The sequence below is a fragment of the Syngnathoides biaculeatus genome, chromosome 6, assembly GCF_019802595.1.
Source record: "Syngnathoides biaculeatus isolate LvHL_M chromosome 6, ASM1980259v1, whole genome shotgun sequence".
Lineage (NCBI taxonomy): Eukaryota > Metazoa > Chordata > Actinopteri > Syngnathiformes > Syngnathidae > Syngnathoides > Syngnathoides biaculeatus.
Genome location: NC_084645.1, coordinates 6,091,800 through 6,117,304, shown reverse-complemented (window position 1 = coordinate 6,117,304; position 25,505 = coordinate 6,091,800). Strand labels below are relative to the sequence as shown.

At 44.3% G+C, this 25,505-nt stretch overlaps 1 protein-coding gene across 9 annotated transcripts in view; it reads left to right on the top strand.

Annotated features, from left to right (window-relative positions):
• Positions 1–25,505, top strand: part of ndrg4 (NDRG family member 4) — a 122,340-nt gene that overhangs the window by 42,377 nt on the left and 54,458 nt on the right. For 7 of the 9 annotated variants that reach the window (XR_009795564.1, XR_009795565.1, XM_061823888.1 and 4 more), the window contains 3 exons: positions 269–359; positions 5,547–5,702; positions 15,498–15,536. Coding sequence is in view for 7 of the 9 variants with exons in the window: in XM_061823883.1 (XP_061679867.1) it covers positions 269–359; positions 5,547–5,702; positions 15,498–15,536 (286 nt within the window). In the remaining 2 variants the exon portion in view is untranslated. The remainder of the gene's footprint in view (positions 1–268; positions 360–5,546; positions 5,703–15,497; positions 15,537–25,505) is intronic. The other 2 variants (XM_061823884.1, XM_061823890.1) reach the window with 1 other exon arrangement.

Below are 25,505 nucleotides of genomic sequence, written 5' to 3'. Positions count from 1 at the left end.
CGCATCACAAAAGTATTGAAGGAAAATAAAGAGCATCACAAGAGAATCGCATCATGAAATGAAGAGCATCACAAAATATCTGCATCATAATGACTAAACCAAATCTATCTGGTAATAACGGGCACATTCTTACATCCTGGTCTCTATTAAACATTTCAGCAAGATTCACTTTAAGGTTAACTAATGAGTTGGCATGCTTCAAACATGAGTTATACAGTCATGACTAAATATGAGCAGAAGACACACTTCAATGTGTATGTGATTTCAGGTTACTGCCCAGGATGGCGGGGATGAAGGAAAAGGAGTTCCCTGAGGAAAAGCCCTTGCTCCCTGAGCAGCGAGGAACTGATTCAGACATGGTCAGTTAATATAAAATTTATTAGTCCCAAAATAAGGAAATTTGCATTTACAATTGCAAAATTTCTTAAGTGAGCTTGCTTGAAAGCAACATTACGGTTGCTTTATTTCTATAACGATATTTAGTAAATATCAAAATTTTCATTGCAGTAATAGATCCATTTGTATGTTTATTTGTGGGTAGACAGCTTTTAAACTTAGTACTGTAAACATAGCAACGATATGAATAGAGTATAATTAAATCTTTTAAAGGTAAATATAGGTTGAAGGCAGAGATAAATAAACATAAAAAGAGAGGAGCCTAATTGGACTTAATGAAAGGTCAGTCCTTGTCCATCAACCCATTTTGTTATGTTTATCTGAGATCAGGTCACAGGGGCCGTTGTCAAGGGGAGAACACGGGATAGGACCCAAATGCACGACTCCAAAAACAAGGGGAAGTTGAAGAAAATAATTTTAATGTCAGGTAGAGGTTGATACATGGGTACCCAGTCCAAAAAGGCAACAGTATTCAAATTGTAAGGCAAAAAAGGCAGGGTCAATGTTACCGTGAGTCAAGGACATGGAACAAGGAACGCTGGAACGTGACGACGAGGCACAACAAACTGGAAACAGACCAAATGAGACAAGAGGTATACATGCACAAGTGGGGAGGCTGCTCCTGCTGTTCCAAGGGAATCCAAGGCGTCCCACAAAGCTGAGAGACATTGTCCATCTAGTGCCCTGGGTCGTCCACAGAGTCTTATCCCAGTGGGAAGTGCCTGGCACCTCACCAGGGAGGTGTACACTAGGCACCCTAAAATCATGCCCCAGCCATCTCATCTGGCTCCTCTCAATGCGGAAGAGCACAGGCTCTACTCTGAGCCCCTTATGCGCCATATCTCTGAGGGTGATCTTCCGGGATCTTGTTCTCTCGGATACAATCCACAACCGATGATCATAGCTGAGGTTAGGAAAATAGACTGGTAAATTGAGAGCTTTGCGTTTTAGCAGGACTCCTTCTTCATTACAGTGGACCGATTCAAGTCCGTATTACTGTAGATGCTGCGCCAATCCAACTGTCCATCTCCTGTTCCATTCTTCCCTCATTCATGAACAGGATCCCAAGATACTTGAACTTGTCCACTTGGGGCAACTGTGAAACACTCCGGTGAATGTTGGAAATCGCAACTCGATGAAGCCAACAGAACCATATCATTTGAAAAAGCAAAGATGCAATGCTGAGGGCATAAAACTGGACCCCCTTCAAACTTGGGGTCTGACTCGAAATTGTGTGCATAAAATTTATCAACAGAATCAGTGACAAAGGGCAGCCGTGGCAGAGTCCAACTTTCAACAGAAATGAGTCTGACATACTGCCACCACTGCGGACCAAACACTGATACTGGTCGTACAGGGAGTGAACAGCCTGTATCAGGAGATTTCCTTGTTTTGCCTGTTGTCTTGTCCACGCTGTGTTGCTCGTCTCGCATACGTACTGAATCTATGTGTTGTGTTTGTGATAACTTTTTTAAAGCGATAACATTGTTTCTTTATGTAGCTACAATACCGCCTCAGTGTTGTGCCCAAGTGAAAGCTTCCTCTGCGCACCCAAGATGTGATAAAGGTGGGCACTTTTATCCTTTTAGGGATCCATGGGAGGTATCAACCACTTTGTGCAGCAAATGATACGGGCACTGTCGTAGTACTAGGATGTTATCCAGGGCTCTGGACAGGGTACTTTTCTTCTTGTTGGGCCGTGTATTGTGATTTTCCCCCTCGAACATGAGGCTTTTTGGCCAGAAAAGGCTGGTTCAAAATTAAAAAAAAAAAACATATGGCCCCAGAAAATATGGTGCTTCTCGTGGTTAGGTGGAGGAAGAATTTCCTAATCTGATCAGTGAGGGATGGCGGCAGCACGTTTTAAACGTGGATGAAACCAGCCTTTTTTCCAAGAGGACGCCTACGCATACTTCTTCAAGGACCCTGTTTACGATCATCATGTGGCAGTGCTCCAGATGAGTGAAGGCTCAGAAAGCAACGTTGATGAATGTATGTGCATGAGTGTGTGTGTGTGTGTGTCTGAGAGAGAGAGACAGAGAGAGAGAGATCGTGAAATGGGACAGCACAGGCTTGTGGAACATTGAGAGTGAGAAGGGACAGAAACACAGAATTGACCTTACAGTTTCATGGAGTCTGAGGATTGTGATCCCCCTGTGTTTGGATCACGCTCTCTGGTCCATTCCAGTCGGCCAATATGGAGGTACTGCCTCCAATGTCCACAAAATGTTGCAGGACAGCCCCACAACCAACGTTCAGAGCGGTTAAAAACTCAGAGCGGGTCTTATCTACCCCTGGGGTCTTCAACAACAACGAGCGATTACCCAGCTCAGCGACCTTAGCCCCAGAGCAAGGAGAACCCATAGAACCCACCGACAAGTTCCTAATGGGAAGCTGTGTCAGTAGAATTGAGGAGGTCTTTGAAGCATTCTTCCCACGGAGCACAACGTCCCAAGTCGAGGTCAGAAGGCCTCATTCGCACTATAATCTGTTGATGGTCCACTGATCCCCCCTCCTGAGACACTGAATGAAAGAACAGAATTTCCTTAAAGCCATCCAGATGTCATCTCCATGGCCTCACTGAACTCCTCTCATGCCCAAATTTCTGCCTCAGCGACCGTCAAAGCTGTGTTTCACTTGGCTGGCCAGTATGCATCAGCTTGCCTCCAATGTTCAACAGACCAAAAAGAATATGTGTGGGCCTGCCAGGTCGGACCAGAATCTTCCCCCACCATCACTGAACTCCAGCCAAGGGTGTCCTTTTGCCAAGTGCATGTGTGGATACCCTTATGCTTGAAAATGTTGTTCTTTATGCATAATCAGTGGTGAGCACAGAAGTCCAAAAACAGAACACCACTCGTGTGCTGATCAGGTGAACAATTCCTCTCAGTCACTCCCCTCAGGCTCTTACTGTTATTGCCCACATAAGCATTGAAGTCCTCCAGGAGAACAATGGAGTGCCCATGGGAGTGCTCTCCTGCATCCCCTTCAAGTATGTAAGTAAGGGTGGGTACTCTGAATTGCTGTTTGATGCAGAGGCACAATTAATAGTCAGGACCCATCCCCCCACCCAAAGGTGGAATCAATCAATCAATCAATCAATCAATCAATCAATCAATCAATCAATCAATCAATCAATCAATCAATCAATCAATCAATCAATCAATCAATCAAATTAGTCCACCAGGCTGAACTCCATTGTACAGGTGCCAAGCCGGGGACCAATACGTCTACCCACACCTGCTCAGCGCCTCTCACCATAGGCAACTCCAGAGTGGAAAAGAGTCCAACCCCTCTCTAGGAGGACTAGGTATAAGATCTGAAGCTGTGCGTTGAGGCAATCCCGGATATATCTAGTCAGAACTTCTCAACCGCACACATTAGCTCTGGCTCCTTCCCTGCCAGAGACGGGATATTCCACATCCCCATAGTCAGTTTCTGTAGCTGGGGATCAGATCGCCAAGGCCTTTGGTCACCAACCAGCTCACACTGCACCTGACCCCGATGGCCCCTGCTATAGGTGGTGAGCCCATCGGAAGGGGGTCCCATTTTACCCTTTTGGGCTGTGCCCCATAGGTACAGGCCCAGCCACCAGCCACTCCCCTTTGAGCCTCTAGTCTATGCCTGTATCCAGGGGAAAGACTCGATGACCCACATCAGGCCAAGGAAAACCTATTCTACAGCCATTTGTTTTATTCATCATAGTGGTCTTTGCCATGAGCGACCCTACCAGGGGTGTGAAGTCCTAGACAACTTGGCTCCTATGATTATTGGGACACAGCTCTCCAGTAATGTGAGGGATGAAGAAGGTGTTCAATCTTTGTAGCTCACTTAATTACATTAATACATTTAAGCAGTTCAGAATGGAGGTTGTTTTGAAATCATGGAAAACCAAACATTTGTATGATTTTTTTCACACAACTGAATATCCATAATAATCCTAATGTACTGCACATCAACCAGAATGACATAGGTCATTGACAGTCTCAATGGTTGTGTGTGTTGTGAGTCCCTGACCCATTTTACTGCCGAGCAAAATTTGAGATGGTCGAAATACTGCGGCAGTATATATATTTTTTTCTTTTGTCATTGCCATGTGTTTTTTCCGTGCTTGTTGCACACCTGCTTCAGGGAGCAGGCTTCCCACCTGCACATTGATTATGCTGATTACATCTCACATATATTGCCGCGCGTTTTACTTTGTTCTTTGCCAGGTCGTTGTACCTTGTTGTCATGTTCCTGCAGTTTCTTGTGTCTTGTTAAGTATCTCTTGGATGCTAGGCCCTGCTTTGCATTTGACCTTGCCTCTTGCCTGCCGATTCTGTAACTGTTGCTTTCTTGGACTGCCTGTGTATCGACCCCGGACTGAATCAACCTCCTGCTGCAACTGAACCTGGTTTCCAGAGTTCTGCATCTTGGTCCAACTCCGATTTCTGCCCTTGAAATCTTTTAGTGCTCCTTTTCCAACCTGTGTGCCTTGCCATTACAATGGGAAACATGGATTCAATTAATTGTTTATGTTACTCATCAATTTGTAGTTTTATAATATCCATCCATCCATCCATCCATCAATCCATCAATCCATCAATCTTAGCTGCTCATCCTCACAAGGGTCCTGGGAGTGCGGGAGCCTATCCCGGCTGTCAACAGGCAGGAGGCACGATACAACCTGAACTGGTTGCAAGCCAATTGCAGGGCACATGGACACAAACAAGTCACATTCACAATCACACCTAGGGGCAATTTAGAGCGTCCAATTAATGTTGCATGTTTTTGGGATGTGGAAAGAAACCTGAGTGCCTGGAGAAAACCCACACAGGCACAGGGAGAACATGCAAACTCCACATAGGAGGGGCCAGGATTCAATTCTGGACCTCAGAACAGTGAGGCCAACGCTTTACAGCTGCTCCACCGTGCCACCCAGTTTTATAGTATACAACTATAAATATCCATCCATCCATCCATCCATCCATCCATCCATCCATCCATTTTCTTAACCGCCTATCCTCACAAGGGTCGTGGGAGTGCTGAAGCCTATCCCAGTTGTCAACGGGCAGGAGGCAGGGTAATAATAATAATAATTTAATGGAATTTCTATATTATGCTGTAATCAATGTTTTATGTTTGCATGTTGTTTGACAACACATCAGGAGAAAGGAGAAGAGACACCAACAGGTCAGCCATGCTCTTCGAGCCAGAAGCGCTTTAACAACCCCCCTTCCAACAGTCGTCCTACACATCGTTGGCACGTCATTGCACGGCACTGGCTTCGCCAGACCCGCCGTCGGACCAGCGGGACCCTTCCGGTAGCATTAAGAACAAGCGCAGACACAAAATAAAGCACTGATACACAGTAATCTTTTTAAAAAAGAATAAACAGTACATATTGTACATTTTTTAGACCCAAATCCATTCAGCGCATTTGTTTTCAGGAAGTTGTGGTAAATATACAAGCTTTTACGTGTTCCTCATTGAAGGAAGGTTAAGGCTTGTCTATGATTATGCTGCATATGAGACCACTTCAGTTAAAAAAATATAAGGAATAAATTAAATGCCTACAATATTGTTAATGTCAGTGTTGGGGTTGATTTCTAATTAGTTAATTACCAGTAAATGTAATCTATACAAAAATAATTAATACTATACAATAATTATCCATCCATTGATTTTCTTCACTGCATATCCTCACAAGGCTCGCTTGAGTGCTGGAGCCTATCCCAGCTGTCAACGGCCAGGAGGCAGGCACGGTACACCCTGAACTGGTTGCCAGGCAATCGCAGGGCACATAGAGTCAAACAGCTATACTCAGAATCACACCGATTGTCCAATTAATGTTGCATGTTTTTAGGATGTGGGAGGAAACCGGAATGCTCGGAGAAAACCCACGCAGGCACGGGAGAACATGCAAACTCCATACAGTTCCAGCAAGTCAGTGCTTTTTTCCCGCACTGAGTGCCCTGCACCTCCATTGTGCCCCCTCCCACCCGGATATTAGATGCAAAATTTGGAGCTCGTCCGGGATAGAATTCATTTGACATTCGAGACACGTGTTTAAAAATGTCTGTTAATTTTTTGGCATATTTGCAACTCAAACTGTGAAGCCAGCAAAAGGGAGTTTAATGTTGAGCACGTGATTAGGTACCCTACTCCTGAATCAGTCTGTGTTTTGGGCTAGTCCGACCTCTTACAGCTTGCTAGTTATTTCTGACTTGATGCCAAACCTGCTGTGAGAAAATTCAAAATTTTTTAAATTGTTCTAAATCATTCAATTGATGAGGACATAACTCATAAGCTTTCAGTAGGGTCTTTTTGACAATTTCATAGTCAGAACTTTGCTCAACAGAAAGGGCCAAATATACATCCTTAGCTTTTACTTTTATGACGATTTGCAATAGCATAGCCCATGCCTCTTTAGGCCACTTGAGGTTTTCAACAACTTTCTCAAAGTAGAGGAAGTATTTATCAACTTCTTTTTCATTGAAAGTAGGGACCATTTTGGCATACCGCGTAATATCAAAACAGGATGAACTAACTGAATCAAAGGACCTTTCAATTTTCTTCAGTTCAATTTATTTGTCAAATTCTAATTTTCTAAGTTCTATGTCTATCCTTCACCTCACTCTTTCAATCTGAAGTTGTAATTCCAGTTTCTTTAATTCCAAAACATCTGAAGTTTCCTCTTTTATTAACACCAAAACATCAGGAACAAAAATGACCTCATCAATGTAATGATTCAGAACAATTTTCAAAATTTAGAATTTTCTCATAGCAGGTTTCGGATCAAGTTGGAAAAAAACTCGTTGTAAGAGGTTGGACTTGCGCAAAGAACAGACTGATTCAGGGGTAGGGAACTGAATAAAGTGATCAACATTAAACTCCATTTTGCTTACTTCACAGTTTGAGTTGCAAATATGCCAAAAACTTAACAAATGTATTTTAAACAGATGTCTCGAATGTCAAATTAATTCTATCCCGAATAAGGCCCTAATTTTACATTTAATATCCAGGGGGGCAGGCAGAATAGAGGGGCAGGGCGCTCAGTGCAGGAAAAAGCACTGTCTTGCTGGAACTGTATGGAGTTTGCATGTTCTTCCCAAAGTGAAGAAATGGGTCCAAGCAGGGTGGAACAGTTGGTGGAAGGTGTCTGGTGTTCTATGTGACAGAATAGTCTCCGCTAGGATGAAGGGCAAAGTTTATAAAACAGTGGTGAGGCCGGCCATGATGTACGGATTAGAGACGGTGGCACTGAAGAAACAACAGGAAGCATAACTGGAGGTAGCAGAAATGAAGATCCTGAGGTTCTCGCTTGGAGTGAACAAGCCGCATGGAAAAGAAGAAGACACATTCAACCCCTTTCCTTTTAATGCACTACATACACACATCACTGAGGGGCCTGGGTTGGGTGGGAGGTTTGGCTGTTAGGCTTTAGTGCTTTCGAGGTCAGCACCGCCCCATCCTCACTATACAGTGTTAATGGTGCACCGCTTCCCCCTCCTAAGATGCCAGGGGGTGGACCAGAATTTCCTTGAAACCGTCTTTAAGTCATTCTCCATAGCCTGACCGGACTCCCCCCATGGCAAGGTGTTTTCCTCAGTGGCACTAAACCTGCATTTTGTTTGGCCAACCGGTACCTATCAGGTGCCTCAGGAGTCCCACAGGCCAAAAAGACCTGATAGAACACCACTGGTGTCCAACTGCTAGTTCGGGGATTGTCATTATGACAGGCACTGACTACCTTACGGCCACAGCTCCGGTCGGTTGCCTCAGAAATAGAAGCGTAGAACATGGTCCACTCAGACTTAATATCGCCCGCCTCCCTCAGAACATGAGCAAAGGTCTGTCAGAGGTGGGAGTTGGAACGCCTTCTGACAGGGGAGTCTGAGACCCTCACAATACGTTTGGGCCTGCCACGTTGGACCAGCATCTCCCCTAACCATTCGAGTCAGCTCACCACCAGAAGGTGATCAATGAACAGCTCTGTCTCTCTCTTATCAAAGGTGTCCTGGTGCCAAGTGCAGGTATGGACTCCTTTATGCTTGAACATTTTGCTTGTTATGGACAATCCATGGCGAGCACAGAAGTCCAATAACAGATCAACACTCGTGTTCTGATCAGGGTGGTGTTCCTCACAGACATGTCCTTCCTGGTCTCACAGTCATTAGCTATGGTAGCATTGAAGCCCCTGAGCAGAACGGTGTAGCCCACAGCCGGAGTGCTCTCCAGCACCTTCTCCAAGGACTCCCAAAAGGCTCAAACAACAGTCAGGACCCGTCCCTCCACCCAAAGGTGGAGATAGACTACCCTCTTGTCCACCAGGATGAACCCCACACTTGCCTGGTGCCTCTCACCACGGGTAACTCCAGAGTGGAAAAGTGTCCAACCCCTCTCGTCCACCGGGGTGAACTCGAATGTACAGGCGATGAGCCTCTGCACTTGCCCGGTGCCTCTCGCCATGGGTAACTCCAGAGTGGAAAAATGTCCAACCCCTCTCAAGAAGACTTGTGCCAGAGGCCAAGCTGTGTGTGGAGGTGAGTCCGGCCATATTTAGTTGGAACTTGTCGACCCCAAACACCAGCTCAGGCTTCTTCCCAGTCAGAGAGGTGACATTGTATGTCCCTTGGCCAGTTTCTGTCACCGGGGATCAGATTGCCAAGGTCCCCGGCTTCGGCCACCACCCAGCTCTTACTGCACCTGACTCCTATGGCCCCTCCCACCGGTGGGGAGCCCATGAGAATGTTACCTTTTCGGGCTGTCCTCAGCCAAGCCTCTGGGTGCAGATCACCTTTGAGCCCCACCTCCAGAGAGAGGGCCCAGTGACCCTAGTCAGGGCAAGGGAAACCTAGATCTATTATTTTTTTACTCATCATAGGGGTTTATGGAGGCATTCTTTGTCTGGTCACTCTCCTAGAGCATGTTTGCCATGGGTGACCCTACAAGAGGTGTGAAGGCCCATACAATTTAGCTCCGAGGATCACTGAGACACACAAATCCCTTCACCACAATAAGTTCAAGGAGGGGGCAAATAAAATATTTTAATTTTGTAAACACTTGTAACTGCTGCTAAATGCAGCTCACGGTTCAGCATCCCTTATTCCTTTCAACATCCACAATATTAACAAATATGTAAAGTGCAGACATACATATGTCTGTGGTAAAACAATTACAATAAGGCAGTGATTCCCAAACAGTGTGCCGGGGTCCATTAGTGTGCCGTGAGTGCTCTTCAGGTGTACCGTGGGAAGTTACCCAATTTTATGTAATTGCTAAAAAAAAAAACCACACACATTTTTTACCAAAAAATAATGTATCTTTATTCTTCTATTTATGCCAGTGAGGCACAATGACAGACAGATCAAATTATTATATCTATTCGATGACAGGAAGTACACACAGTAATTATTCTATCCATTTTTGGTGACATTTACTTTTGTTGGTGTGCCGTGGGATATTTCAATTGTAAAATATGTGCCTTGGCTCTATAAAGGTTGGAAATCACTGCAATCAGGAGTATGAATAGAGGTCGTGCACCAAGTGAGTGGCCGGAAGTGCTGGTCAAACAAACCATTCTTCAATGCTAAGTCGGTTGGAGACGAAGCGAAAAGCCGTCTTAGGAGCACGACGGCCAGAGTTTTATCCGATACCGTTAAACATTTAGAAGGCGATAATAAACGAAGGTATGTGGAAAAATGAGAGACACTTGGCTTAGAGGACCCATATTTAATGCAGAAGTTGATGTTTTCGCCGATAAGAAATTGGACTGTTAACCGCTTGTTTTGGACAACTGGATCTACACATGTGTCTGGTGAGTATGTCATCGAGATTTACATGGAAGAGTTTGAAAATGTAGAAAAGTCTGGATGCATACAAATACTTAATACTTGTTCTCAATCAAGAATAAATCCCACATAGTGATGGAGCCACTCAGTTTTTTCAATACAAATATATTTAAATAAGTGACTTCTGGTTTTACACAAACTCGCATTCACTAATGATGTTTGTTAAAAAAAAAAATAGACAGTGAGTCGGATCCTCGTACACGGAAGCGTGTTGCGGCAACACGTTGAACTTTGGTAAACCTCTCCGTGACAGACTTGTTTTTTTAAATATGCATTGTTCTTCAATGAGTCCAATGCGTATTTAAAAAAAGAAAATGAACCGCTTGGATAGGCTTCAGCCCCAGTACACGGAAGCGTGTTGCGGCCACACGTTAACCCACGTAAACCTCTGTGTGACCGACGGTTTACCCTAACCTTTTTAAATACACATTGGACTCATTTGAGAACAATGCATATTTAAAAAAAAAAAAAAAAAAAAAAACATCTGTCAGGGAGAGGTTTACCGAAGATTAACGTGTGGCCGCAACACGCCTTGTGTACGTTGGAGATGACTACCTGTCATTTTTTTTTAAATGTATTGTTCTAAAATGAGCCAACTTGGCATTATAAATACTTCTTGGGAATTTGAGATTGAGAAGAATAATTCCTGCATGAAATGAAGTGATCATTACACAGCTGTGTGTGTACTTTGGTTGGGCACCATCCATGATGTTTAATTGCCGAAATCCATCGATATTTTCTGGTCTTTTCAACTGGTATTCTATAGAAGGACCTCTTTGAATATCTGTCTTGTCTGTTGTAACAACCAACAGCACAACAAGTCTCAGGCATTATGAATATTCTGCTCTGGTTCAATGTCCCCCACACTGTCGAGCAGGAGCTCTATTAGACAATTTCCTCATCTTATTTGAAGAGTTACAAATACTGAAAAGAGAACACTTCCACCTGCTGGTCCAACATCTACTTTGCAGGTATTACATTATCTACTAAAATCTTGTCCTCATCAGTGCCTTTGAGGTGAACTTCATCTTAGCTGGGGCCAAGAAGTTGGGTACACCCTGGACTTGTTGCCAGACACTCGGGCACCAAAGACTTTTGAGTCAACACAAAGTATAACTAATCTCACTTTGAGTCTGACATTTCCCCAGTCAGCTTCATGAGGTCATGTGACAAATAATGAGGTGTTCATTGCCTGTGCTGAAGTTGAAGTCCATAACAAGCACAGTTTAGAATGTAAGCCTTAACTATTTGGGGTTAACAAAAATCCCCCCAAAAAAAGTGAAATAAAAACTGTATATTGCTTTTAAGCATGTGCTATTTTGTCATCACGTTTCATTGTAACAGGCACAGATTTTACCATTGCCAACAATAATATTGATTACAAGTCCATTTGTCATCATGTTAATACATATCACATTCATATTTTTCTCTGAAATAAAACTAAAAGATTTAGAACCTGGCATTTTTCAAATGTTTGCCATTTTGCCTGCATCCTGAAGCCAACCTCTCCTTAGTTTGTGCCTTTGAATATGTAATCGTATTTTGGCTGCTAACCACACCCCCTGCACTGTTACCAAATGACTAAATGTTATTTTTACTCCCCCGTGTTATATTCCAACACAACTTATACTTGTCTGTTGGAAATGACAGTTTATAAATAGAGAAAGAACACTGAATATCATAGCTTTTATAACACCTTCAATTTGTGACGTTTATAACATTTTGTAAGGAATGCAGCCCTATAGGGGCACAAAGCAGTGCAATCTGTAGGCCGGTCCCAAGCCCGGATAAATGCAGAGGGTTGCGTCAGGAAGGGCATCCGGCGTAAAAACTGTGCCAAACAAATATTAGCGTTCATCTAAAGAATCCCATACCGGATCGGTCATGGCCCAGGTTAACAACCCGGCTCCCCCCTCACCCAGGCACTGCTAACCTGCAGCGCGTCGGTGGAAATTCAGCTACTGTGGGTCGAAGACAAAGAAGAGGAGGAAACCGGATCAATTGTCAGAAGAAAAAGAGGAATGCACAGAGTCTACAACTGAGTGTAGGGACTTTGAATGTTGGGACTATGACAGGAAAAACTCAGGAGTTGGTTGACATGATCATTAGGAGAAAGCTTGATATTCTGTGCATCCAAGCGAGCAGGTGGAAAGGTAGTAAGACTAGAAGTTTAGGAGCGTGGTTTAAATAATTCAACCACGGAGTAGATGGGAAGAGAAATGGAGTAGGCGTTATTTTAAAGGATGAGCTAGCTAAGAATGTCTTGGAGGTGAAAAGAGTATCAGATCGAGTGATGAGACTAAAATTTGAAATTGAGGGTGTTATGTATAATGTGGTTAGCGGCTATGCCCCACAGGTAGGATGTGACCTAGAGTTGAACTAGATGAAGTAGTTCTGAGCATCCCAGACAGCGAGAGAGTTGTGATTGGTGCAGATTCTAATGGACATATTGGTAAAGGAAACGGCGATGAAGAAGTGATGGGTAAGTATGGCATCCAGGAAAGGAACTTTGAGGGACAGATGGTGGTGGACTTCTCAAAAAGGATGGAGATGGCTGTAGTGAACACTTATTTCCAGAAGAGGGAGGAACATATGAAGAGTTTGTTTTCAAAACGAGACATAGGCATTTTTTTTCAGATTTACGAAACTCGCGCCAAAATAATCCAGCTCCGAATGGATAATTTTGGCGCGAGTTTCGTAAATCTGAAAAAAATGCCCATGTCTCGTTTTGAAAACAAACTCTTCATATAGTGACCTACAAGAGCGGAGGAAGAAGCACGCAGGTGGATTATATTTTGTGCAGACGATGTAATCTGAAGGAGATTACTGACTGTAAAGTAGTGGAAGGGGAGAGTGTAGCTCGACAGCATAGGATGGTGGTGTGTAGGATGACTCTGGTGGTGGGTAGGAAGATTAAGAAGACAAAGGTAGAGCAGAGAACCATGTGGTGGAAGCTGAGAAAGGAAGAATGTTGTGCGGCCTTTCGGAAAGAGGTGAGACAGGCTCTCAATGGACAGCAGAAGCTCCCGGAAGACTGGACTACGACAGCCAAGGGAATCAGACAGACAGGCAGGAAAGTACTTGGTGTGTCTTTTGGTAGGAAAGGGGAGAAGGAGACTTGCTGGTGGAACCCCAAAATACAGGGAGTTATACAAGGACAGAGATTAGCGAAGAAGAAGTGGGACACTGAGAGGACTGAGGAGAGGCGAAAGGAGTACATCGAGATGCGACGTAGGGAAAAGGTAGAGGTGGCAAAGGCTAAACAAGAGGCATATAAAGACATCTACACCAGGTTGGACACAAAAGAAGGAGAAAAGGATTTCTACAGGTTGGCCAGACAGAGGGATAGTGATGGGAAGGATGTGCAGCAGGTAAGGGTGATTAAGGATAGAGATCGAAATGTGTTGACTGGTGCCAGTAGTGTGCTAAATAGATGGAAAGAATACTTTGAGAAGTTGATGAATGAATAAAATGAGAGAGAAGGAAGAGTTGAAGAGGCAAGTGTGAAGGACCAGGAAGTAGCAATGATTAGTAAGGGGGAAGTCAGAAAGGCACTACAAAGGATTAAAAATGGAAAGGAAGTTGGTCCTGATGACATACCGGTAGAGGTATGGAAGCAATTTGGAGAGATGGCTGTGGAGTTTTTGTCCAATTTATTCAACAGAATACTAGCGGGCGAAAAGATGCCTGAAGAATGGAGGAAATGTGTTCTAGTTCCCATTTTTAAGAACAAAGGGGATGCTCAGAGCTGTGGGAATTATAGAGGAATAAAGTTGATGAGCCACACAATGAAGTTATGGGAAAGAGTAGTGGAGGCTAGACTCAGGACAGAAGTAAGTATCTGCGAGCAACAGTATGGTTTCATGCCTAGAAAGAGTACCACAGATGCATTATTTGCCTTGAGGATGCTCGTGGAAAAGTACAGAGAAGGTCAGAAGGAGCTACATTGTGTCTTTGTGGATCTAGAGAAAGCCTATGACAGAGTACCAAGAGAGGAACTGTGGTACTGCATGCGTAAGTCTGGTGTGGCAGAGAAGTATGTTAAAATAGTACAGGACATGTATGATGGCAGCAGAACAATGGTGAGGTGTGCCTTAGGTGTGACAGAAGAATTTAAGGTGGAGGTGGGACTGCATCAGGGATCAGCTCTTAGCCCCTTCCTGTTTGCAGTGGTAATGGATAGGCTGACAGATGAGGTTAGACTGGAATCCCCTTGGACCATGATGTTCGCAGATGATATTGTGATATGCAGTGAAAGCAGGGAGCATGCAGAGGAACAATTAGAAAGATGGAGACATGCACTGGAAAGGAGAGGAATGAAGATTAGCCGGAGTAAAACAGAATATATGTGTGTGAATGAGAAAGGTGGAGGGGGAAGAGTGAGGCTACAGGGAGAAGAGATAGCGAGGGTGGAGGACTTCAAATATTTAGGGTCAACAATCCAGAACAATCATGAGTGTGGTAAGGAAGTGAAGAAACGGGTCCAAGCAGGTTGGAACAGCTGTTGAAAGGTGTCTGGTGTGTTATGTGACAGAAGAGTCTCTGCTCGGATGAAGGGCAAAATTTACAAAACAGTGGTGAGGCCGGCCATGATGTACGGATTAGAGACGGTGGCACTGAAGAAACAACAGGAATCAGAACTGGAGGTAGCAGAAATGAAGACGTTGAGGTTCTCGCTCGGAGTGAGCAGGTTGGATAGGATTCGAAATGAGCTCATTAGAGGGACAGCCAAAGTTGGATGTTTTGGAGACAAGATTTGAGAGAACAGACTTTGATGGTTTGGACATGTTCAGAGGCGAGAGAGTGAGTATATTGGTGGAAGGGTGCTGCGAATGGAGCTGCCAGGCAAAAGAGCGAGAGGAAGACCAAAGAGAAGGTTTATGGATGTGGTGAGGGAAGATATGAGGGCTGTTGGAGTTAGAGAGGAGGATGCAGAAGATAGGCTAAAATGGCAAAAGATGACACGCTGTGGCGACCCCTAACGGGACAAGCCGAAAGGAAAAGAAGAAGATAACATTTTGAAAGGTACACACTGTCCATCTGAACCTGGACTAGATGTTTGGTTTACATAATTTCTGAACATAACCAATCATCTAGTAATTCTTAAAACATAGACCGTTGAAGTGTTTTAAGATAATTTTGCAAAGCTTGTGATGACTGAAGAGTCGCAATGATCTTTAATGTGTGGTGTGTCTTAGTTTGAAAGAAAACCATGTTCCATTATTACTGAGTGTTTTCCCTTCCTCTTTCTGTCCCTCTCAACAGGAGAACTGTGAACAACTGATGCCAGTAGGCGACTGGAAGGTATGCTGCTATTGTCGTCTTGATCTCTTAATCTTTTGTGGTCTTGCCATGTGTTGTACATTCTATAAAATGTATTTTATAATTTTAATCCTGGTTTCTTGGGGTGATTCAGCATGGGTTCTAGAATAAGTATAGAAAAGTAGAGGTTAGAATCATTGCCTTAAATATACATATCTATTTTGAGGTAATGGCATGGATTGTGATAAGATTGTTTTTTAAAATCTTTTTTTCCGCCTGTTCAACTGTTACGTCAAGCAGAAAGGATGATCTCTATCTAATTTATGCCAAAAGAATTTTATTGTGTCACAGTGGATTTTTTATACCGCCACTGTATTCTGATGGATATTTATTGAGAATTACATTCAGTCCAACATAACAAAGTTTTTTTTTTAAGGGAGTGACAGAAACAACAAAAAAAGGATAGAGTGACGAGGTGATTAAATAATATGTGAAAAGAAGACAACAAAAGACAGGACACTAGCTGCAAAAAAGATGAGTAAAGTAAATCATTATCCACCTAGTATAATGACAGATTAGAATCAAGGTTTCTATGAAGCAGTTGTGCTCCACCTGGGCCACAAAGAAGGAATGACCAATTCACATGATTTCAATTGTATTGCGTTTTCACGTCACACATTTTATTTTGAAATATGACCAGCTCAAGTCATGTTTGTAATTATTTTCAAAAGAAAAAAAGCTACCTGAGACCAAGATGAAGAGCATATGAGCTTAAAGAAAAAGAAAACTTCCTTTATCCATTATGTCTTCATGAGGTGTATTTTTTATACATTTAACATACATTTTTAAGACAGTCATGTTAATTTGTTTTTCTTGTATGTACTGAATTCTACAACTTGACCGCTGGTCCAATGCACACTCTAAACTGTTTTGTGTTGAGAAAAAGGCTGGGGACCACTTAACTATAGCAGTGTTCCTCAACCTTTTTTGTACCATGGACCGGTTTAGAATGAGAATTTTTCTCACAGACTGACAATGGCATGCATATATTATTTATTTATCAATACATGTGGTGTGCATAGATAGATAGATAGATGTCCAAACAGTGTCAGAATCACAAGACAAAGAAGGAAGGTGGTCAAGGAGGCAGGGTTCAATACACAAAGGGTCATAGACATGAACATGACACTGTGGGAATGTGACATCAAGAGAGTTATGTGAATACCCAACCAAAACTAATTTATCACTCGAAGTATGCAGAGTCTGGCAGGCGAGACACCCGAGTCCCATCCCAAGGGCCAAACGTTTGGTCTGCCCTTTGGTCTTGGGATGGAACCCCAAGTACATACTGACCGAAGATCCAATTAAGGAACACAAGTTCCTCTAGAATCATGAGATAAACTGTGGACCCATATCAGACATCATCGGCATTTGCCAGTTCGTTGCGTTGTGTTACTGTGTGTGCACGCTGCTTTATAGTACGTGAGTAGGCAAGCATTTTGTAGTGCTTAACATAGTTACAGCATGTCTGAGCCATCAAAGCCAAGTCTTGTTTTTGTTTGCATTCTAAAGTTTTGCCTCATAGTCATCAGACCTCGTTTCTTGCTTTTGGACCTTGCCTCTAGTCTAGCGCTGGTGTGCCTCTGCCTTCTCGGACTGCTACACTGTGTATGACCTTCATTTGGAATCAAACCACTCTTAATATCACGTCCACGTCTTGGAGTCCTGCATTTGGGTCCACCCCCATGCCGCTGGCTCATGACAGTTCACCAAGGGGAACAGTGCAATGGGGAAGGTACCGTACTGAAATCCCTAATAAACTTGCGGTTGAAGTTAGCGAACCCAAGAAATCTGTGCACTTCCTTCCGTGATGTAGGAGTGGGCCTCTGGGCTACGGCTTCTATCTTACTGGGATCTATTCTATTTCCCTTTACACAAAATCCAGGAGCAACACGGACAAACAGTGAAATTCACATTTCTCTTGTCTTTACATAATGGCCATTATGCAACAGGAGCTGTGGGACTGTGCGGACATGTCGCACGTGGATCTTTATGTCCGGGGGAAAATATTAAGATGTTATCAAGATAAACGAAAACACAGATATTACGCAAATTGCGCAACACGTCATTGACAAAACTCTCAACTACACCTTGGGCATTCGTGAAGCTGAAAGGCATCACCAAATACTCAAAATGTCCGGTAGGCGTGTTTCCACTCATTCCCCTCCTTGGCGGTATCCGCTCCTTAAGTGCATCTTAGTAAATAACTTCGCCCCCTCCAAAAGTTCAAAAGCAGTGGAAATGAGGGAGAGAGGGTACCTATTTTAATGATTATGCTGTTGAGTCCCTAATAATCAATGCAGGGCAACAGGGTCTTGTTGTTCTCTACAAAAAACCCACTCCTGCCGGAGATGACGAGGGGTGGATGAGCCTGGGGGCCAGCGACTCCTATAGGTACTGCTTTATAGCAAGGTGTTCCATGGCTGAAAGAGAGTTGTCTCCTCGAGGGGGTGAGGTTCTGGGCAGCAAAAATAATGGATCAATCGTATAGTCTGTGAGGAGGAAGGGACTTGGCCCTGGCCTTGGAAAAAAATCTCCTTGTGGTCATAACAGGAAGGCACCTGAGACAGGTCAAAGTCTTCTATGAAGTATTGTGACCTTCCATCAGCCATCTCTACTGGTCCTGTATTATGCAGCTTAAAACAGGTTTTGATACAAATCGCGCCCAAAGACTCAACTCGCCCTGAAGACCAGTCTGTATTGTGGTTTTGCAGCCTTAACCGTAGACCATCCAATATCAGGTCATGAGGTCATGCGGGACAGAGGTGGGTAAGTGGTCCCGTCGGGGCAGCGGGCTTTTGAGCATCCCATGGCCACTTCTGGGATTGCGCCGTGGACCGGTTGGCTTGGGGAAGAACCGCGCATGGAATCAAGATGCAAGATTAACTGTTCCAACCTGGTTCTCTATTGCTCCAAGAGCTAGCCAAAGGCAATAAATTGCTCCTCTTGCTGAACCATGAACATGGAATTGTGGGACATCAATGTACAACAATCTAGTAAACACACGCACACGAAAAGATTAAATACTGTACATGGTCTAATTATCCTGAACAAGGTGCAGGTAAGGAAGTTGCTGCCAGAGCAGTGGCATGACCACACCCTTGACATCCTCAGAATTGAAAATGAACAAAAATAAAACGTCAAGTTCATTTGTTACTGTCCACATAAAGATATGAATGGAGGACCATGTCTGAGAATCCGTCGACAATTATAGGGCGGTCGTTCCCCAACTTTTTGTTTGGTGTTACCCCTTTTTCGCGATGAAATTTTCAGCGCCTCCCACTCGCTTTAATTTTTTCCAGCTGGGGGGTGTCAATGAAAATTTTAAAGTTGGGGGCAAGGAAACAGGAGTGCCTAAGAAACACCCACGTAGACACGGGGAGATCGTGCAAACTAAAAACAGGTGGAGCCAGAATTTGAACCACAGTTCTCAGAACTGTGGTGCAGATGCTCTAACCAATCATACATCATGCCGATGTATATCTGACAGCCCACCGTGATATCTGAGCAATAGGCTTGTCTATTGTGACTGGCACATCGACTTCCATGTTTGCCATTGTTAACATATTACACACCATTATCAGTGTCACGGCCACAACATTAGGCTGAACCCAAAATGCACGACTCATTAGACCAGGTACAGTTCGGGAAACGTATTTATTCTGTCCAAGGTCGGTACTCAGGCAAGCAGTTCAAACAGGCAATAGTGTCAGAATCACTAGGTGAAAAGGCAAGGTTTGGTGCACGTAGGATCAAAGACAAGTGAATAGGATTGCGGGAACGTGACATGAGAGTACAGCGATCTGACAAGGACCACACCGCAGAGGAGGCAATATATATCAGGACCGTAATTAGCGAAACAAGAAGCAGGTGGGCGCATCTGCTCATTGGAGCGGGTGCGCACTGCCCATGACAGTAAGCCCATAACGGCCGGACCCAGCCGGCCTGGGGGCCTCAGGATGCGTGGCGTGGAAGTCTCCGATGAGCTTGGGGTCGACAATAAACCGGGAAGGAATCCACAACTGCTCCTCAGGACCGTAGCCTTCCCAATCAACTAGATACTGCATCCCTCACCCCTGACGGCGTGACAACTGGAGCCGGCGCACAGGGTAGACCGGACCCGGCTCCATGATATGGGTGGGAGGAGGAGGCATGGCAGGCGAGACCAACGAAGACACCTGGGCAGGCTTGGGCTGGCTGACATGAGAAGTCGGATGGACCCACATCGAGTTCGGAAGTCTCAATCTCATGGTGACCAGACTGATAACCTTGGTAATCATGGATGGACTGACAAACCTGGGAACGAGATTCTGTGATTCCACTTGGAGTAGAAGGCCTTTAGCTGACAGCCAGAATTGCTGACCCACCCTGTAAACTGGTGCTGGCGCCCTCTTACAGTCTGCCGTAGCCTTATAGGAGTGTCCTTGTGCAGTAGCATCTGTCGGGCTCGCTACCAGGTTCATCTCAATCCCTCACAATGGCCAACACAGACAGCACCGATGAGTTGGAGTCTATAAATGGACAAAGAGATGGTGAATAACCATGCATGACGTGAAAAGGGGACATCCCAGTGAATGCTGAGAGAAAAGAATTATGGGAGTATTCTACCCAAATCAGCTGTTGGCTCCAGCAGCGCGGGTCACGAGAAGCGAGACACCGAAGCCCCGTCTTAATGTCCTGATTTATGCGCTCGGTCTGGCCACTGGTTTACGGATGGACCAAGGAAAGGCTCAGGGTGGCTGCTATTAGGGACAAAACTCATTCCAAAACCGTGATCTAAACTGGGGCCCCTTCTTGGAAACTATGTCATTGGGGAAACCGTGCCACCTGAATATATTTGCCATCATTAGTGCTGCCATCTGTTTTAGGCAGTGCAATCAAGTGAGGAATCCTTACTCGCCTCCTCAAAAGAAACCGCATTATTTCCAGCGAATGTTCCAGAAATGTCCAAAATATGAGAGGCAGAAGGCATGGTGGCTGAAAATGAGTCATTACTAGTCCAAAGCAGCGGTGGTTGCAAGAAGCCTCGTCGAACGCCATCTCCACCCTAAATAGGCACTTCTCGAATGTTACAGAAAGATCCATGTCTGGCAACGTAAGAGTCAGCTTCTTTCAGAACGTAAAACAAAACGTCCTTGTCAGATGACATAATAAAGTACGTTAGTGATAAAGAAATTACAAAATAAAGAAACCGCTTCTCCATAAGCTGCTTGTGCAAATAAAATAGAATAAAAATAGAAGAACATGTTACGTATGAGGTAAAATACCAGATAAAAAATATGTACAATTGAGGCACAGTTATTGCTAAAAGAACTTAAAATGAATAAATAAATGCATAAAGTGTATTTTTCAGTCTTATTCACCCTGTCCAGGCCTTGGCAAGATTATTAAAACCAAGAAAAGTGCAGTTGGATAATTATACATTACAGTGCTGTTATGTTTAGTGGTTTTAAGTTCAAAGAGTTGATGTCTCGAGGAAAAAAGCTGTCTTTGAGTCTATTAGTCCATATTTTGTGGAACCTGTAAACCTGCCAGAGAGCATTACGTTAAACAGGTGGTGACCAGGATGCGAAGACTCCTAAGGATGTCAGTAGCATTCAAGTGATAGGGGAAGTTGGCAATGTCCTCTATGGAGGGCAGAAAGCAGCCAGTGATCTTCTGGGCGCTATTGATCACTATTTTGCAGAGCTTTCCTGTCCGCTGTTGTATATCCACTATACCACACTGTGATGCAGTATGTGAAGATGCTCTCCACGGTGGTTCTGTAGAAAGCCAGCAGCTGCTTAGCTTCCAGATTGTTCTTCCTGAGCACTCTCAGGAAGTGGAGTCACTGCTGGCCTTTCTCACCACCGCTGTGGTATTTACAGTCCAGGTGAGTTTATCTGTGATGTAGACTCCCAGAAATCTGAAAAAGTAGACCCTCTCCACACACTTTCCTGTTGATGAACAGTGGGACCGGGTCCATACCACACTTTCGAAAGTCCAGGATGATTTCCATTGTCTTTGTGGTGTTCAGTGTGACAATATTTGCTGAACACCACTTTTACAGATTTACAATATAATCTCTGTAGGCAGACTCATTTCTTTTTTAGATGAGCCCAATCACGGTGGTATCATCAGCAAACTTGATGATGGAGTTGCTGGGATGGGCTGGTATGGAGTTACATGTGTACAGAGAGTATAGGAGAGGGCTTAGAACACAACCTTGGGGGGGGGGGGGGGGTCAGTGCTGAGGGTGATTGAGGAAGAGAGGTATGGGCCAAGTCTGAGAGATTATGGAGAGTTCTGAGAAAGTATTTAATCCAGCACCTGATGGAACGAGATATTGTAGTCCAAGGAGGGGGAGTTTGTCAACCAAAATAGCTGGGATGATGGTATTAAAGGCTGAGTTGAAGTCTAGAAAAGCATCCTCACGTGGTTCTCTTGGTGTTCCAGGTGGCTCTGTGCAGTGTGGAAGAGAGCTGTTGCAATAGCATCCTCAGTGGACCGGTTTCCTCTGTAGGCAAACTGGTAGGCATCAAGTAAGGGAGGGGGTCACCCCCTTATGTGACGTGCAACTAGCCTGTCACAGCACATGATTATCGGTGTGAGTGCAACAGACCTGTGATAATTTAAACTGTCAATGGCTGATTTTTGGGGGGACGGAGATGATCGTTGCAGATTCAGGCAGGAGGGAATGTTTGATTGTTGCAGGGAACTGTTGAAGATTTTTTTAAAAACACTTGTCAGCTGATGAGCACAAGCTTTCAGTACCTTCCCCGGCACTCCATCTGGGCCAGGAGCCTTCGTGGTGTTGACAGTACTGAGTAAACATCTTACTTCATGTTCCTGCAGCACAAGTGGTGGTGATGAGAATGAATTTGATTTGAACGGTTTAGTTCCTCTGCCAGCAAAGCATCTGTGTTTCCAGCACACATCTGGTTAATTTTATTGTAGTTTATGATGTGTTGTAATCCCTCCCAACTCTTTTTTTTTTTTAGTTCTTTTCTGTGAAGCACCTCTCAATATTCCTTTTGCAGGCTGCCTTGGCCACTTTAATGCCTTTCTTTAAGTCAGCTCTGGCAGTGCTGTACTGTGCCTTGTCCCCTGACCTGAAGGTGGTGTTGCAGTGTCTTAGTAGTGCCTTAATCTCACGGGTCATCCAGCGTTTTTGGTTGGGGAAAACCCGGATCTGTCGATTGACACTCATAGTGACTATGCAGTTTTTAATATAAAACAGAACAGTATCTGTGTATTACCGGAGGATGTGGGGTTCAAATAATCACACCATAGAGCAAATAACTTGGGCCTATAAGCAAGATTACGCATTTCAAGAAGGCCTCCACTGTTTGCCATCTGTAGACATAGCCTGCAGGGTTAAGAGTGCCATTTATGCACCTCCACTGACGTTTTAGAGTGCTCCAAAATTGTTGCAATTCTGTTGGCGACAATCGTTTTGAATCTTGCGTTTTTCCTGTTTCAGTACTTAAACACAGCTGTGCTATCTGTACAAAAAACAGAATCATGAGGTTCCAACTCTAGCTCGTTTTTCAAAAACTTATCCATCTTAACAGCGACTGTATCTGCAGTTAACGCTTCAATTGTGCAATTCTTGCTTTGCCATCATCAGAGTAGCTTGAGTTTCACCGTGTGCATTAGGAAACAATAAATAGCTTGCTGTTCCATACACGTCTTCGCTCGCGTCAGAAAAATGATGCAATTGTGCAAAAACTATTGAGTCAAACTGCTTTGTCTTGATGCATCTATTGATTCCAAATTTCTCAAGTTGTTGTAGACCTGAGATCCATTTTTCCCAATCTTCAATGACAGGCTCTGGCAAGTCATCATCCCTACCAAGCCTTAATCAACATAAGTTCTTTAGAATTCTTTTAGCAGGCAATATTACTGGAGAGAGGAAGCCCACAGGGTCATAAATGGGATGTCTAACTCTGTGGTGTGGGAAATACCGCGTCCGTCCTTACTATAAGTTTATATTTGGTGTTTAGCTTCACTGCGTAGCCTTTGTGAACATGCTGCCCATGAATGCAACATATTCTGTGTGAAACTTAGCATCTCGTAAATCTTTTCTTCAAATTTAATGCGCGTTGCTCAGCGACTGACCTGTTGTTTGGCAGACAAAATGACTTGTTTTTCACAGGTAAACAAACACTGTAATGACGATCTGAAAGCTTGGCGGAGTGAGAAACAATTTGGATGAAGTGATGATCATTCTCAATTTTTTCATTTTGCCCGGAATCGGGAAAGTCATGCTTAAACTGCATTTGCTGTTCTAATTTTGTCACTGATATTTCGTTTACAGAGACTTCTGCTAGTTTGTTTACTTTCTTCTTGCCATTTCCACCTTTTAGTGGTTGATTTATTGTCCAGCCAAGTACCATCCTCATTGCATAAGGTTACATTATCCACACTACTGATAACTTGTAGTGTGTCCATTGCTTTGGAAGTGTTTGCTCCAATGAGTAGTCCAATGTCTGCTTGGAGTGAGGGAAGCTTCACCTCCTTTAGGTGAGGCCAACAATCAACATCCCTCTGAGAAGGAATATTGTCTTTAAGTATATTGAGCAGTGATCAGAGGAGCCCAGGGCAGTGCGGGGAATAGCACGATATCCATCCATCCATTTTCTTAGCTGCTTATCCTCAGAAGGGTCTCGGGGTTTGCTGGAGCCTTTCTCAGCTGTCAACAGATAGGAGGCGGGTACACCCTGAACTGGTTGCACGCCAATGACAGGGCACATCGAGACAAACAGCCGCACTCACAATCACACCTAATTTAGAGTATCCAATTAAGGTTACTTGTTTTTGGGATGTGGGAGGAAACCGGAGTGCCCAGAGGAAACTCACGCACGCATGGGCAGAACATGCAAACGCCACACAGCGGCTCTTAGCTCTCCGCCTTGGAGGTTTTTCTCATTATTTTGGAGATACTTTTGGGTTACTGTAAAGCCACAGTCACATATAGCTTTCCGGACCTGATCGATCTGGGACTGAAGCATAATTTATGAATAACAAAGGAATACCAAAAGGTAAATAATATTCTGGAGGACATCGCGAGACCACCGGAGTCTCCGTGAATAGCCGCTCTCAGCCAGCGACGGAGAAGACGCACGGAGCGTAAACAAAAACGAGGTTGTCGGGCGGGCCTGGCTGCTAAGCTAAGGAAGCAACCTCACAGACCTGAGCTTCCAAGCATCTTTTTGACCAACACAAGATCCATCATCCACAAAATGGGTGAATTGAAATTACAACTAGCCACGAGCAGCTTTGAACTGCAGTATTATTTTAATCACGGAGACGTGGCTACACTCACGAATCTCCAATGCTGGAGTTTTGCTAGCACACCACACGCTACATGGACAAGACAGAACCAAAGACTACGATAAATCCAAAGGGGGAGGGCTTTGTGTCTATGTGCACAACGAATGGTGTTCTAACAGCAGGATCATCAACACCCACTGTTCTCCTGATTTAGAGGTCCTTGCAATCTCGTGCAGACCCTTTTATCTACTGAGGGAGCCAACAGTGGTCATTGTGAGAGCTGTCTATATCCCGCCGGACACTAACGGTAGCGCAGCACTTAACCATCTGCTCGTGACTGTACACAAACAGAAGCTCACCCAGCCCGCTGGAGTATTGATTGTTGCTGGCGACTTCAATCAAAAGTGTTTCAAGACAGTCTTACCCAGATACGTCCAGTATGTGACGTGTCCCACCAGAGGAGACAAAACCCTGGACCATGTTTAATCCAACATTAAGCATGCATACAGGGTTTCCCCCCTCGCCCATCTTGCTCGATCTGACTATGTCTGCGTCACTCTCATGCCCACATACACCCCCTACGTATATAAACAAGGCCTCAAACTAAGACAATTACAACATATCCTGAGAATGCACTCGCTCAGCTGCAGGACTGTTTTTCATGCACTGTTTGGGAATTATTTGAACACCAGAACC